Source organism: Sorex fumeus, unplaced genomic scaffold, assembly GCF_029834395.1.
Source record: "Sorex fumeus unplaced genomic scaffold, SorFum_2.1 ptg000007l, whole genome shotgun sequence".
In the NCBI taxonomy this organism is placed as follows: Eukaryota; Metazoa; Chordata; class Mammalia; order Eulipotyphla; family Soricidae; genus Sorex; species Sorex fumeus.
This window is the reverse complement of record NW_026606064.1, coordinates 8,718,836-8,734,227: the sequence shown is the minus strand read 5'-3', so window position 1 is coordinate 8,734,227 and position 15,392 is coordinate 8,718,836. Positions and strand designations below refer to the sequence as shown.

General features: G+C 44.2%; 1 protein-coding gene across 2 annotated transcripts in view; it reads left to right on the top strand.

Annotated features, from left to right (window-relative positions):
* The window catches only part of CSTPP1 (centriolar satellite-associated tubulin polyglutamylase complex regulator 1), a 213,061-nt gene that overhangs the window by 54,814 nt on the left and 142,855 nt on the right, over positions 1 to 15,392 (top strand). For both annotated transcript variants that reach the window (XM_056133378.1, XM_056133386.1), the window contains exon 2: positions 68 to 170. In XM_056133378.1, the coding sequence (XP_055989353.1) occupies positions 68 to 170 (103 nt within the window). The remainder of the gene's footprint in view (positions 1 to 67; positions 171 to 15,392) is intronic.

The following is a 15,392-nucleotide window of genomic DNA, read 5'->3' as shown; positions in this document are numbered from 1 at the left end:
ATTGCTCCAGCCCCTAGGATGGGAGGGCTTTTATTCCTTGTCTTTCACTTTCTCTCTTTCTTGGCAGCCCAGAGACATGTCCTCACATACATGGAAGATGCAGTGTGCCAGCTACTAGAGAACAAGGAAGACATTAGCCAATATGGCATTACCAGGTTCTTCACTGAATAGTAAGTACATAAATGTTTAGCTAATAGGGTGGGCCTGCAGGAGTATTTGGGGCCAGGGAGATGCTCAGAAGGTTAGAGCATATACTTTATGCGTGAGGACCCCAGGTTTGATCCCTGGGAATGACTCCCCAGCACTGTACTAGAAGTAGCCCTGAGCACTTCTGGGCAGAAGTGGCCCAAAACCAGGAGGGGAAGTCCTTTGTGGCATGGATGTTGCCTAGCCATAGAGCACTGCCTTGCCTGTTTGGGACCCTAAATTTGACACTGTTACTGAAAACAAGAAAAGCAATAGTAATAGTAAAATAAAATACAGAGGAAACATACAAGGAACATGAAAAAGGGAGTAAGACAAAGCACGCGGCCGCTTATGTGGGTGCGCGACCTCTCATGATATGCAAAATGAGCAACGGAAAATAAATAATCTAGCGCCTGTCCCTGGAAGGCAGACTTGAATGGTGGTAGGAAAATTTGAGCAAAATATAGTGTCCAAAAGTAGAGAGAGAATATGAGAAATTGTCTACCATAGAGGCAGGGTGAGGACTGGGATGGGGGTCGGGGGTGGATAATGGAGACACTGGGGGTGGAAAGTTTGCACTGGTAGAGGGCTGGGTGTTCGATCACTGTATGGCTGAATCTCAAACATGAAAACCTTGTAACTGTATCTCACGGTGGTTCAATAAAATAAATAAATTAATTAATTAAGAAAAAGACAATCGCAGATGATATGATACTTTACTTAGAGAACCCAATAACTTCCACCAAAAAACTCCTAGAAACAATAGACTCGTATAGTAAAGTTGCAGGTTATAAAATCAATACCCAAAAGTCCATGGCTTTCCTATACGCAAACAGTGAGAGAGAAGAAAGCAACATGAAAAAAACAATCCCATTCACAATTGTGCCCCAGAAAATCAAGTACCTAGGAATCAGCTTAACTAAGGAAGTAAAGGACCTGTACAAAGAAAACTACGAAACGCTACTTCAGGAAATAAAAGAGGACATGAGGAAATGGAAAGATATCCCCTGCTCATGGGTCGGGAGACTTAACATTGTCAAAATGGCAATACTACCGAAAGCATTGTATAAATTCAATGCAATCCCTATAAGGATACCCATGACATTCTTCAAAGAAATGGAGCAAACACTCTTGAAATTTATATGGAACAATAAGCCCCCACGAATAGCTAAAGCAATTCTTGGGAAAAAGAAAATGGGAGGAATCAACCTCCCTAACTTCAAACTGTACTACAAAGCAGTAATAATTAAAACAGCATGGTACTGGAACAAAGGCAGAACTGCAGACCAATGGAACAGGGTTGAATACACTGACATCTCTCCTCAATCATATGATCATCTAATCTTTGATAAAGGTGCAAGTAATGTGAAGTGGAGTAAGGAAAGCCTCTTTAATAAATTGTGTTGGCATCACTGGACGGCTACATGCAAAAAAATAGGCTCAGAACTCTGCCTAACACCAAGTACAAAAGTAAGATCAAAATGGATTAAAGACCTCAACATCAGACCAGAAACCATAAGGTACGTTGAAGATAAAGTTGGCAAAACCCTCCATGACATTGAAGCTAATGGTATCTTCAAAGATGCCACGCCACTGGCCGAGCAAGTGAAAACAGAGATAGATAAATGGGACTATCTTAAACTAAGAAGCTTCTGCACCTCCAAAGAAACAGTGACCAAAATACAAAGACAATCTACAGAATGGGAAAGGATATTCACCGAATACACATCTGACAAGGGGTTGATATCCAGGATATACAAAATACTGGTTAAACTCCACAAGAAGAAAACATCCAACCCCATCAAAAAATGGGGCAATGAAATGAACAGAAACTTTCTCAAAGAAGAAATCCGAATGGCAAAAAAGCACATGAGAAAATGCTCTACATCATTAATCATCAGGGAGATGCAGATCAAAACCACAATGAGATACCATCTCACACCTCAGAGACTGGCCCACATTCAAAAGAACAAAAGCAACCGATGCTGGTGCGGATGTGGCGAGAAAGGGACACTCCTTCACTGTTGGTGGGAATGTCCACTGGTTCAGCCCTTCTGGAAAACAGTATGGACGATTCTCAAAAAATTAGAAATTGAGCTCCCATTTGACCCAGCAATACCACTCCTGGGAATATATCCCAGAGAGGCAAAAATGTGTAGTCGAAGTGACATCTGCACTTGTTTGTTCATTGCAGCACTCTTTACAATAGCCAGAAACTGGAAGAAACCTGAATGCCCAAGAACAGATGACTGGTTAAAGAAACTTTGGTACATCTACACAATGGAGTACTATGTAGCTCTTAGAAAAGATGAAGTCATGAAATTTACATACAAGTGGTACAATATGGAAAGTATCATGCTAAGCGAAAAGAGTCAGAAAGAGAGGGATAGACATAGAAAGATTGCATTCATCTGGGGGATATAAAGTAATAAAGTATGAGATTAATACCCAAGAATAGCTGAGATCAGCACCAGGAGGATTACTCCATAACTTAGAGGCCAGCCGGGTATCCTAGAGGAAAGGGCAGCTCAGATAGAGAAGGGAGCACCAAATAAAGGATGTTTGGAGGATCCTCCCAGGAGGGGAGATGCATGTCGAAAGTAGACTATGGACTGAACATGTTTGCCACTCAATGCCTCTTTTGCAGACCACAACACCCAAAAGGAGAGAGAGAACACAGGGGATTGCCCTGCCACAGAGACAGGGGGGATGGGGGGATGGGGGTGGGAGGGATATTATCTATGGTGGTGGAAAATGGGCACTGGTGGAGGGATGGGTATCTGATCATTGTATAATTGAAACCAAAGCACAAAAAATTGTAAATCTACAACTTTAAAAAAAATAAAATAAAATAAAGGAAAAAAAATGAAACATGAAAAAAAAAAAAAGAAAAAGACAATTCCAATTATGTGGTAGCAGAGAAGGCTTAATTTTGATAGGTGGTTGAGGGCTGTTCCGTCATGCTTTGGAGTGTGCCTTTGGCACCCCCCGTGTTAGTGCCGAATCTCATGAATGGTCAGAACTATGCTAGAAACTGCTTGTTTGATCTATTCATTTTGCTTCTCTAGGTCCCTCTGACACCTTTTAAATTTTGCTCTAGTATTCAAAGTCTTCAACCTGACTTCCTTTGGTCCCGCACTCCTTCAGTCTGTGTTTTTCCTGGCTGACTTTTGTTCAGGAAAATATTTAATTTCCCTTTTGTAATTTTCTTACTGTAGGATTTCCTGTCAGTCACATAATGGCATAAATGTTTTTCTAGAGACCAGCAAGGTAGTGTCAAGGGCTGAACTCATCTCTGGTACTCCACAGTCCCCTGAGCACCCCCAGGAGCAACCCTTAAGCACAGAGCTGGGAGTAACCCCCAAGCACCACTGGGGGTTACCTGAAATTGAAAAAAAAAAAACAACCTAACAAACCCAACAACAAAAGCCCATCATGTATTGTCCTTTCTTTTGTTTGTTTTGGGTTGACACCTGACAATGCTCAGGGCTTTCTTGGCTCTGGGGACAGAATAAGGTGCTAGGGTCAGCCCCAGGTCAGCCGCATGCAAGGAGAGCACCTGACCTGCTGTACTATCTCTTCAGCATACCCCACGTATTTCCTTTTCTTTTTTTTTTTTTTCCTTTTTGGGTCACACCTGGCGATACACTCAGGAGTTACTCTTGGCGGTGCTCAGGGAACCATATGGGATGTTGGGAATCGAACCCAGGTCGGCAAACGCCCTACCCGCTGTGCTATCTCTCCAGCCCCACCCCACATATTTTCTAAAGGCAGACATACTTTATATCTTTGGAGAGTCGCCTTTAAATAAATAAATAAATAAATGTACTGTGTAAGAATAAAACATGATTACAGCTTTTTTTTAAGTTCTCACAGAAATGTTTTTAGAACACTGAATAAAACAATTTAAATAACCTTGACCTTCTTTAAAATACTTTGAAAGAATGTGTAAAAGAAATGCAAAGCATTTATTTTAATTACCAACATGTCATGACTTATTTATGTTATTGTTTGGATTCTCTTTCCTTTTTTCTGCTCTCTTGGGAGTGTTCTCAATAAATATTGAGATAAAAAAAAAAAAAGAAGAGTGGCCTCTTACAGGCTTCTCATGAAGGTGAATTATGAATTCAAATCCATCCTCTTCGAAAATAGATCTTTTTTCCCCCATTTCCTGAGGTTCCTTGGTGATCAGACAGTTCTTCCCATGGCCTAAACGTAAGTTGCTACTGGGGGAATTCTCCATTCTCGCTAAGACTTTTGCTGAGCTGTCTTGTAATTAAAAATTTAGGTTCCTTATGGGTTGGAAGTTTGAGTTCCTGGGAAAAGCAGGCTTTCCAGTACTGAGTTAGTCCCTTCTTTCAGTCTTCTAAAGGAGAATGAAGTAGAGAAAGGAATCTTGTTCTCATGGTGTGGGCTGAGGCAAATGAGGTGGGCAGGCACTAAAGGCTGGGATTGAATAGCTCGCTTGCTTTACAGAACTGACAAGCCTCGGGGTCAGGTTTCTGGGCCATTTCATCTGTACCAGTTCTCTTGAGGTTCCTTGCCAACGGAAATATGATTCTTTTGGTGGTAAAGCCTCTTCCCAGCATTTTTTCCCCCTTTTTCTTTTATTTCTCACCCACCCAGGCCCATCTTCCTTGTCAGACATTTCCCCATTTCATCAGAAATGGAGCTTCCTCCTTTCTATAGCTTTGGATTCCCAGAGCCTGGCTCGATGCACCGCCTGTAGTAGCCGTGAGGGGAATGTTTGCTGAATCCACAGCCGAAGCTATATATATATTTTTTCTTTTTGGGTCACACCCGGCGATGCACAGGGATTACTCCTGGTTCTGCACTCAGGAGTCACTCCTGGCGGTACTCAGGGGACCATATGGGATGCTGGGAATTGAACCGTGGTCGGCCATGTGCAAGGCAAACGCCCTACCTGCCGTGCTATCTCTCCAGCCCCTGAAGCTATATTTTAAATTATAAATTATTGTATGCTGTCTACTTCCATTCTTGGTCTTGTTTCTATTGGAAATTATCTCTTCTTTTCTCTGAAATACACACGCACATGTATGTGCATATATAGATTATAGATATATGAAAAGCTCTTGTCTCTGCTATTTAAGAATCTGTGTGCCAGGTGTATAGCATTACTAAAACTTTCAAGTTGTTTTAGGATTATATCCAGCAGTCCTCGGCTATTTCTGGGTGGGTGCTCAGGGATCTTTCTTGAGGACCATATGCAGAACCAGAGTTAGGACCCGGACTGTACTCTAGCTCACTGGGTCATCCCTTCACGCAGCAGTACAAAAGGGAACCCCTCTGGTCTATGTAACTGCTACTGAGTTCTAGAGAGTCAATAGTAAGCCTTATAACTGTTCAGATGCTCTTTGCTGTAGCTTTGGTTACCAGCACACTGTTGAAAGAAATCTCAAGATTTTCCACAGGGCTGGTAGGAATCTAGTTGCTAAGTGAGCTGTTTCTTGTCTTCAGGAAGCTGAGAATTACATAATATATGTGAGTGGCACATACTGGACACTTTGAAAGTTCTAAGACACCATACTGGCCTGAGGCAAGTTGTTTTGAGTGGCGAACCAAAAATCCTTAAAAAGAAGACCTGAAAGAAGTGGATGCATGAAAGAATGGGAAGGAGTATTTGACAGACAGGGAGACCTGACGAATGGGAAAAGCTGCCAGTGTTACTTTGATTGTAATTGGATTTGCTTAATAGAAATTTTTTACTATCATTTATGGAAACACATTACAGTGAAGAGCCTGGCCCTAGGAAGAACACCTTCTTCTTACACATTTTTGCTCTATAATCACAAGCTGGTCTTTGAAAGTTTCTGGGCTTCAGTTGCATAATCTATGGAATGGGTATAATTAAAATCCGGCATGCTAATAATAACATAATAGATATATATTACACTAAGCAGTTTTACTAAATTCCTACTATGTCTCAACCACTGTGCTTCTTTGAAGTTGGGCCTATTATTATCTCTGTTCTTTTAGATGAGAAAAATCGAGGCTTAGGAAAGTAAAACCTGCTTCTCTGAGTTCAGAAGCTTGTAAGTAGCAGCAGGAGTCAGCCTGGCACGGGCCTCTCGCTCGGCTGCTTCCCGTGACTGTGCTTTCCTAATATCGCTAGAGGCCTAACCACATAATTTCTTGAGGTTTCTCCTCGCTGTGCTTTTTGATTTTTCCCTTATGAACTGTATAGTTTATTGTATAGCCTTGTCCAATTCATTGCCCTGTAGCTATGTAGTCTCAGCCTTCTTGTTTTTGTTTTGCTTTGGTTTGGTTTTTTCGTTTGGGGGCCTACCCAGTGCGTAGGGCTTACTCCTGACAGTGCTTGGGAGACCATATGCTGTGCCGGGGATTAAACTGGGGTAAGCTGCATGCAAAGCAAGCATCTGACCTGCTATATTAGTGGATAGGATGTGCTAGTAAGATGCAATTGGAGCTATCTCTAATTGGAAGCAGGAATTTTAAAAATTATATAAATTATGCAAGATTTTTTTGGTTAGGGGGCCACACCTGGCAATGTTCAGGGTTTCCTCTTGGCTCTGCACTCAAGAATTGCTCCTAGAGGTGCTCAGGGGACCATATGAGATGCCACAGATCAAACCCAGGGTGGTCGTGTGCAAGGCAAACTCCCTACCTGCTGTACGATTGCTCCAGCCCCAGGATTTTTATACATTTGTGGTGAATGATTTACTTCAAGCAATGAGAGAATTACTCTTTTAAATGTTTTCAGTAACTTTTTTCTTCTTTTTTAATTTTTAAGTCCTGCCTGGCAGTACTCAGGGGCTACTCCTGGCTCTGCACTCAGGGCTCACTCTTGGTGGTGCTCAGAGGACCATACTGAGGTGCCAGGGACCACACTAAGTTGACTACATGCAAGGCAAGCAACTTACTGCTGTAGTATCTCTCTGATTTCTAAAACAGTTTGCCTACTGAGTTTCTTCTGTAGGTCTGTTTGCCATTTCACCTTTACGGTCACTCCTTGGTAGTAAATGTTTCTCCACAAATCCGCAATTGTTGCAGTAACTCAGAATCAGCTAAAGCATGAGTAGCTAAGCTGCCCTGTGTGTGCAAGACTATCGGCTCTTTAGATCAGATTCCTCTGGATACTCTTGAAGGGAGGAGCCTGGAGCCCTGGGGGTTTGTGTTGTGTGCCACCTCTGCCTCTGCATGTTGTCATTCTACCAGTACCAGGTCAGAGGTACCATTCTTAAGAGTAGCTGAGTGTCAACTTCGGGTCAGAGCCTCAGAGGAAGTACATCTAATAAAGGGAGGCCAGAAGCCATGGCAGAGTGTGACCAGGTTCTTGTGGTCAGGACCAAAGGAGAAGTGTGGCTTTTAAGACATTGGGAAATAAGGCTGAGAGGAAAAACAGGCTGACATCTGAGAATTCCTATCAGAATTGGGAGCCATGCTTCACAGGCGAAATTGATAGTTACGCTCTGCGGCATCAGGAAGCTTGCCCTCCACATACGAATATAGAAAAGAAGGATGCTCTGTGGTCTTGATGGCGGGCCTCGGGCTCCCTCTTATGATCACGTGTCTGCTTTTGGGTTTTTTTTTCTTTTAGATGATGATTTTTTGGCTTCTTGGGAAAGTTTTCACAATGACTGTTTTGGTTGTGTGTACACAAATGCCCTTCATTGCTGGGGGTTTATTTTAAGGCTAGATGAAATTATAAGATGGCACTTAATCACGAATTCATTCAGTATTTTTCAGCTCCTACTGTGTTCATCTGTGGGCTAGGCAATGGGGATACAGTGAAGAACAAGACTGACAAGTGCCCTCATGGACTTGGGTTTCAGTAGGCGGACAGTCAATAAACAATCCGTAGCTGAGAGTTTGTGCTACCTTGCTGTGTGTTCGGTAGTATTCTAAGCATATGGCGTGTGTTACCTTGCTTGATCCTCCCAACACTGTAAGGTGGGGTTTTAGCCTTATCCTCATTTTACACAGCAGGAAATTCAAACACATAAAAGAAACAGTCCCAGAATTCCACAACTGTGAAACAGAAACAAAATCAATGACAAATAATGAGGAAATGTGGTATCAGGGAGAGCTAGGAAGGCATCCCAGAGGAGAGGGTTTTTGAGAGCTGATCCTATGAAATGACTGACTCACTTCCTCAGAGACCCAGTACACTGTCATGTCACAGTGGCTCATCTGCCCTTTGTCCTGTCTTCCCTAGGCCCTCTGCATCCAAGAGGGGTAATTTGATTGATTTCACTTGCTGGCATACCAGTAGGATGCATTAATAAAGCCACCTAACTGGTCATTGTCATCCCTCATGCACCTCTCATACAATATGTGAAAGTAATAAAATAATTAGTCATAAAAACCATTCGTGTTTTCTAATATACTGGAGATGGAAGCCTGTCAGTGTTTTAAAGGAATAGGAGTGGCTCCAGTTTGGTGTATAGGACCAAACTGAGGAATATGAGGAATATGTTCTCTAATATGCTTTTGTATTAAAAGATACCAGCATCAAATTACCTTTTCACTTTTTTGATTAAATTAAATTTATGAAATAGGAGCTCTGCTCATTTGTTCTTGGAGGAGAAAAGGAAGCTCCAAGTGGTGCATATTCCTAGTCACATAAAATGTAATGCTAATGAAAACAATGCTGGAGGATAATATAGCGGGTAGGGCGTTTGCCTTGTGCCTTGCATGCAGCCGACCCGGGTTCGAGTCCCAGAATCCCCATATGGTCCCCTGAGCACCACCAGGACTAAGTCTTGAGAACAAAGCCAGGAGTAACTCCTGTGCATCACCGGGTGTGACCCAAAAAGCAAAAAAAAAAAAAAAATGCATGATTATAATATGAATTTTGGGGCCAGGGAGAGACTTCAAGGAGTTGGTACACCTGCTTTGCATGCAGAAGACCCAGGTTTGGTTCTCAACACTACGTGGCCCTCAGAGCACTGCTGGGTTTGGCGCAAAACAAAACAAAACAGACTGTGATGCCTCAGTGAAAACCAAGGGAGGAATAAAACAGCAAAGACCACAGAACCAAAGCACATGCTTTGCATGTGGGAACCCTGGGTTTGCTCCCTGGCACTGAATGGTCTCCTGACAAAGATGTTGGGTGTGGCCCCAAAACACAAATTCTTAAAAAGTATTATTCATTTTTTAAAATAGTACCCAAGACTTCGGGCTGGAGCGATAGCACAGTGGTAGGGGGCGTTTGCCTCACACACAGCTGGCCTGGCCAAGCCGGGTTTGATTCCTCCGCCCCTCTTGGAGAGGTGGCAAACTACTGAGAGTATCTCGCCCGCACGGCAAAGCCTGGCAAGCTCCCTGTGATGTATTCAATGTGCCAAACACAGTAACAAGTCTCACGATGGAGATGTTACTGGGCCCGCTCGAGCAAATTGATGAACAACGGGAGGACAGTGACAGTGACCCTAGACTTTATGAAAAGATGACCCATTTCTCTCTTGAGTAAGTAATCTAGCACAACAAGAACACAAACTTTTGATTCTGAAGTTGGCAGCTTTTTTTTTTTTTTTAGAACCCACCACCATCCACAAATTAAGTGCTATTGTTTTGAATTCTCCTCACACCCATGGTAACAGAGGAGCAGAGATTCAGAGTAGCAAAAAAAAAAAAAAAAAAGTGACAGAACAGACCAGGACTTTTTTGCAGGCTTGTAGCTTTGAATGAGGGACGGACTTGAGACTTGCCAGGCCATTCCTGTTCCATGTTTTCCCCGCTCACTGTGGTTCAGTGGAGCCAGAATGTGGTGAAGGAATGGTGACTAATCCTGTTACAGGCTTCTTCAAAAGGGATAATGCTTTCCTCTCCACGCCCTTTCCCATCCCCCACCCTCCAACCATCCCCATCTTTTTTTTTTCCATAGTTCAGTTCTTTGCTGGAGTTGACACATTGCGACAGAAAGTCGCCCATTTCTCATTGTCAGCATCTGGATTCTCACAGACCCAGATAATGGCCAGGAATAGATTTTGCCCGGAGCTAAATGCCATCCTCTCTATTACTGGTTCCGCACTTCTGGGCATCGTTTGTCAACTCCGTGTTGGATTCTGGTTCTTTTCTGCATTAGCAAGGTTTCCGTAGCCAAGGACCCCAGGGATGAGTGTGATGAGTCTTGAGGCCCCTCAGTCTGTTTTGAGACCTAGACACCCTCTTGCTTAGAATCCAAGGCTCTTCTTCAGTCCCTTCAAGTTTTGATTACAGGAAACTACCCTCCAGCCCTTGACCTGGTAACTGCGGAAGCCATTTCACAGCCCACTGGTCCCCCGCCTCATTCGGCGGTCCAGGGCAAAGGTTAGGCAAGTCATAATTGGGCCCAGGTTCTCCCTGTCAGGAAGCACCGATGAGAAGAGATGATGCGCTCGTGAAATGGCACCCTAGGAGGAAATGAGGCTCGTGGACCTTGGCTGATGCATTCTCGAGACCCCCTGGTCCTGTTTCTGTTTCCAGGGGAGCTGCTGTTACAGCTAGTTAGGGTCAAATTTAGGTCTCATTCTCCATACAGAACCCCACCCCCCCTTAGAGAAATTGCTTGATCTGTTTCGTTCTATAAATAATAGAAGGACTCTTTGGCACAAACCCCCGACTCCTTCCCCTGCCCGCACTCGTCTGCCTCGCTGAGTGCGTCTCTGGCAGTGGGGCAGGCGCGCACATTTGAATGAACAGGGCAGCCCCGCCATCCATCATGCACAAGAGCCTCTCAGAAGCTAAGAGAGTTTACTTTTTCAACAATAGGACAATTGAAATTCACCAGCACTTCTCATTTCTTCCCTGGTTTGCTCAGGACTCAGAAGATCTGTGTGCTGGCGGCCTGGCACACGAGCCGGAAAGCATGACACAATCTGGCACCTTGAACCAGAAGCTCTTTAATGAACTGGGATGGGGGTGCCGGGGCGGGGTGGGGGGGAAGTGAGGGGAAGGAGGAGGGACGGAGAGAGTTTTGGCAGCCACACAAAGGCTCTTCTTCCCTGAGAAAAGTGGAATGAAAGTCGAATGAAGCTTCTCTCTGTCAGGAGGATTTGCTGAGATGTTCCCCTGGCTCGGCGCTCCCGGCCCCTGGCAGGTGCATCTCCACAGTCAGAGACTCCCCCCACCCCCCCCCCACACAAAGCAAATGATTTCTTAGGACCCCTCCAGAGGGTCAGAGCCACCCCGTTTCCTGTCTGCAGCAGTCACTGTGATTCCTTTCATCAGCGATCCGAGGGAGCTCTGAGCAGCACGCTGGGAACTGTCTCACCAGGAAGTGCGGACGTTGGTTTCAGGACATGTTGCTTCTCGGGTTGCTGGGGTTCAAGCTGCCACAGCAGATGATCCTATTTTTGGAGGGACCACAGAAGCAATCCTGAATCCTCCTTTTTGTCATTAAATGATATCAGCAACATCTGTCTTCGTTAATGTCTTGGTGTTACATTTTCCAAGTCCAGATTTCCAGCTCGGAATGATAATACTTACTTCCTGGAGCATATGTATCGGTCCATGGCATGTGTCAAATGTCTGGCAGTGTATCTTTCAGTTAAAGCTCATTCCTCCTTAGCTCCAGTTTGCTCAGGTTTTGCTTCTCTCCTGGCTCTTCGTGGCTCTCTTGGAAAGTGATTGTTTTCCTCTTCTTTGTATTTATTTGGGAAATGGCAGGTTGGGAGTGGAATTGGGCAATACAAAACCCGTATTCAGGGCTTACTTCTGACTGTCACGGATCACTCCTAGTGGTGCTTAGAAGTTCTCTTAATTGTTTATATTTTAATTGCCCTCCCCCAGGCCCCAGGACCTGGAGTTGCACACACTTGATTGTGGTGCTGACTGGGGGGGTCACATGCTTGCTCTGCTAGAGATTCCAAATAGGAATCACACGTGGTGTGTGCGATGGTGCCAGGGCTCTAACCTGAGCCTCATGCCTGAAGGTCCGATGTCCTAGCACGGCGCTCCGCCTTTGCCCAGCTCTCTTTCTCTGTAAACGGCATCCTAGCACTGGGGGTGTTGCGCAGCACTGGGGGTGCAGAGCCTTTGCCTTGCATGTGGGAGACCCTGGCTCTGGTCCCCAGCACCATACTCACTCACACGAATTGGCATCCTAGTTCAGGATCTCAAAGGCACCTTAGTTTTCCCTTTGCCCTATTGCATCTTTTTCAGGCTTTGTTTTGGGGCAACAGCTGGTGGTGCGTAGGGTTACTCCAGGCTCTGCACTCAGGAATCATTCCTGATGATGCTCAAGGGTCCATATGGGGTAATGGGATGCCCAGGGTTGAATCCAGATTGTCTGCATGCAAGACAAGTGCCCTAACCAACATACTCTCTCCCCAGCCCCTCACTTACATCTTTTGTTTGCCTAGCAATTTCTACTTTTTTAGGGAGATTAAAGAGATTTGATTATTTCCTGCATGACGATTAGCCATTTTGTGTTAGCCATTTCATTCCTTTAGTTCATTCAGAATATTGCCTTTCCTTCAAAAAATAAAATAAATAAAATAAATCAAACACCCCCCACTCCCTACACACACACACACACACACACACACACACACACACACACACTCACTCAGATTTCCTTTCTTCCTCTCTGCACCCTCTTTCTTCTGACTTCCAAGGTTTATACAAATGAAGGTGTGATGGGAGACCTGACTGGGCTCAAGTCTTTCTGTCTAATTCCTGCTCTTAGCACTAGTGGCGCAGCGATGTGCTCAGGGTAATGAAAAGCAGACACGCTCTGCTGAGGTCATTGCTCCTCACCCTGGCGAGCCTGCTCCAGGAAGCTGTTTATCTGTGCCTGTCGAGCCAAGCTTCAGCCTCCAAACACTTGGAATGGATTGAGAAACCACAGAGCCCAAAGAGAGAACGCTCCACAAGCAATTCCAGGCAGAGGCGTATATGCACGCCACACAGGCTGCAGTGTCCATGTGCGGGGCAAATTATTCATCTGCACACACTCATCCTTCACCTTCTGCATGAGATAGATGCTCCCTCAAGGGGACTTGAGAGAATTGCACTGCTCGATCCAGATTGCCCTCAGCATCCACCAGCATGCCGTCAACAAGAAGGATATCATAGAAAATTTGGTGTGAATGAGTGATGCATTTTTTTTCAATGTCAAATTTGATGTTCAGACTCTTCCACAGGCCTGTTGTCTAATGCCTCCCCAAACAGCATTCCAAGCCTGGTTTTCCCAACTAAATATTTTTCCTTCATCCTCTTACAAGAATGTCAGTATTGTTGTTGAATTTCAATCATTGAGTTGTATTGAATTTCAAAGGTGGATGGATAGGAATACAAGACACTGTCACTCTGCCTCTATGAGAGCGACCTAATCTGAATGAAGAGATGAAGCTAATTATTAAACAACGAGTGAATTAAGGACCTTTGTTGAACTGCATTAAGCTCAGGAGGGGGAAAAGAGACTAGGAGAAATAGTGGATGCTAGAGTGTTAAATAAAAATGTCATAAGGAATTTAGAGCTTGACTATAGAAAATATGCTTAGGTGATTGGTAAAATCTTATATCTAGATGTGTCTCTAAATGTCTTCAGAAGGGATTAGCATTTTAGTCAGTAGACTAAGAAGATTACCCTCAATACTGCTGCTGGGGCCAGTTAGCTCCTTGAAGGCCTAAATAGAAGTGGATGGATCTTAAATCATTCCTTGTGTTGTAACATGCTAACATGATCTGAGAGGTAGCTAAAACAGTGATTGGAAAATTCTGTTGTGAATTTCCAGTGCTCCCAAATCACCCTCCATTACAGAACAGAGTGGCTGGGTGACAGATCTGCAAACGTGGGTTATCTAATAGAGTAAGGTGGCATGTGTCATCCTGTCCTTCTTGGGATCTGAGGAGGGATGGGGTTTGTAGACCAGAAGTGATTTGGAGGTGGGATGGGGCCACACCTAGCAGTGTTCAAGAGTTACTCTTGCTTCTGCACTTAGGAATCACACCTGATGCTGCTCAGGGGACCATATGGGATGCTGGGGATCAAACCCAGGTTGGCCATGCACAAAGCAAACACCCTACCCACTGTGCTATCACTCCGGCCCCCAGGAATGATTTTTTTAAGGTCTACCATTGCTGTTTTGAAGAACTTCTGTGCTTCTTTTTGAGGGCCACATCTAGTAGGTTCTCAGGGACCACTCCTGGCTTTGTGCTCAGTGGGGTCACTCCTGGTGGTACTTGGGGCACCCTGCATGATGCCTGGGATTGAACCAGGGTGGGTCACATGCAAGGCAAGTGCCTTAAAATCTCCCTGGCCTTTTTGAAGGCCTTAAAAAAAATTTCATCCTGGAGATGATAACCAGAACATTTTGTGGCACTCAGTAATAGTAGTCATCTGGATTTAGGATGTTGATGTATTAAGTTGTTTTAAACAAGGCAGGAGTTTAACTGGAATTCTAGCTGGAACTCACTCTCTTCACCCCTCTGAGTTGTTTCTCGGCCCTGTTTGTTTTTTCATGGACTTGGTTTTTTCAAAGTAGTTTCAGGCTCACGGTACAATTGAGGGGAAGGTATATAAGGTTTCCCATATTCTTGTTCCCCCTCAGATGTGTATCCTCCTCCTTCATTACCAACATTCCCTACCAAAATGCACAGTTGTTACAACTGATGAACAGATATTGGCAAAAAATCATACAAAGGCCATAGTTTGCCTTAGGGTTCACACTTGATATTGTATAGTCTGCGAATCTGGACAAATGTATAATGGCTTGTATGTTTTATTTTAGTGCCACATAGAGTCCTTTCAGCCCTCTAAAATGCCTCAGTTCATTCCTTCCCTAAACAGCAACCAGAAAACTTCATTTTTATTGACTTCATAGTTTTGCCTTTTCCAAAATACCATGTAATTAAAATTGCATCTTGTATTTGGCTTTTTCCACTTACTGTATTTTTAACTTCAAGATTTCTGTTCACTTCATTTTTGTTTTTTGTTTTCATTTTGTTATGCTCAGGATTTACTCTTGGCTCTGTGCTCAGGAATCATTCTTGGCAGGGCTCAGGGGGAGTATATGAGATACTGGGGAATGAATTAGGGTTGGTTGTGCATCAACAAAACACAGTGTTCTCCCGTTGTTCATTGATTTGCTCGAGCGGGCCCAGTAACGTCTCCATTTTGAGACTTGTTGTTACTCTGTTTGGCATATTGAATACATCACGGGGAGCTTGCCAGGCTTTGCCGTGCGGGCAAGATACTCTCGGTAGCTTGCCGGGCTCTCCGAGAGGGGTGGAGGAAT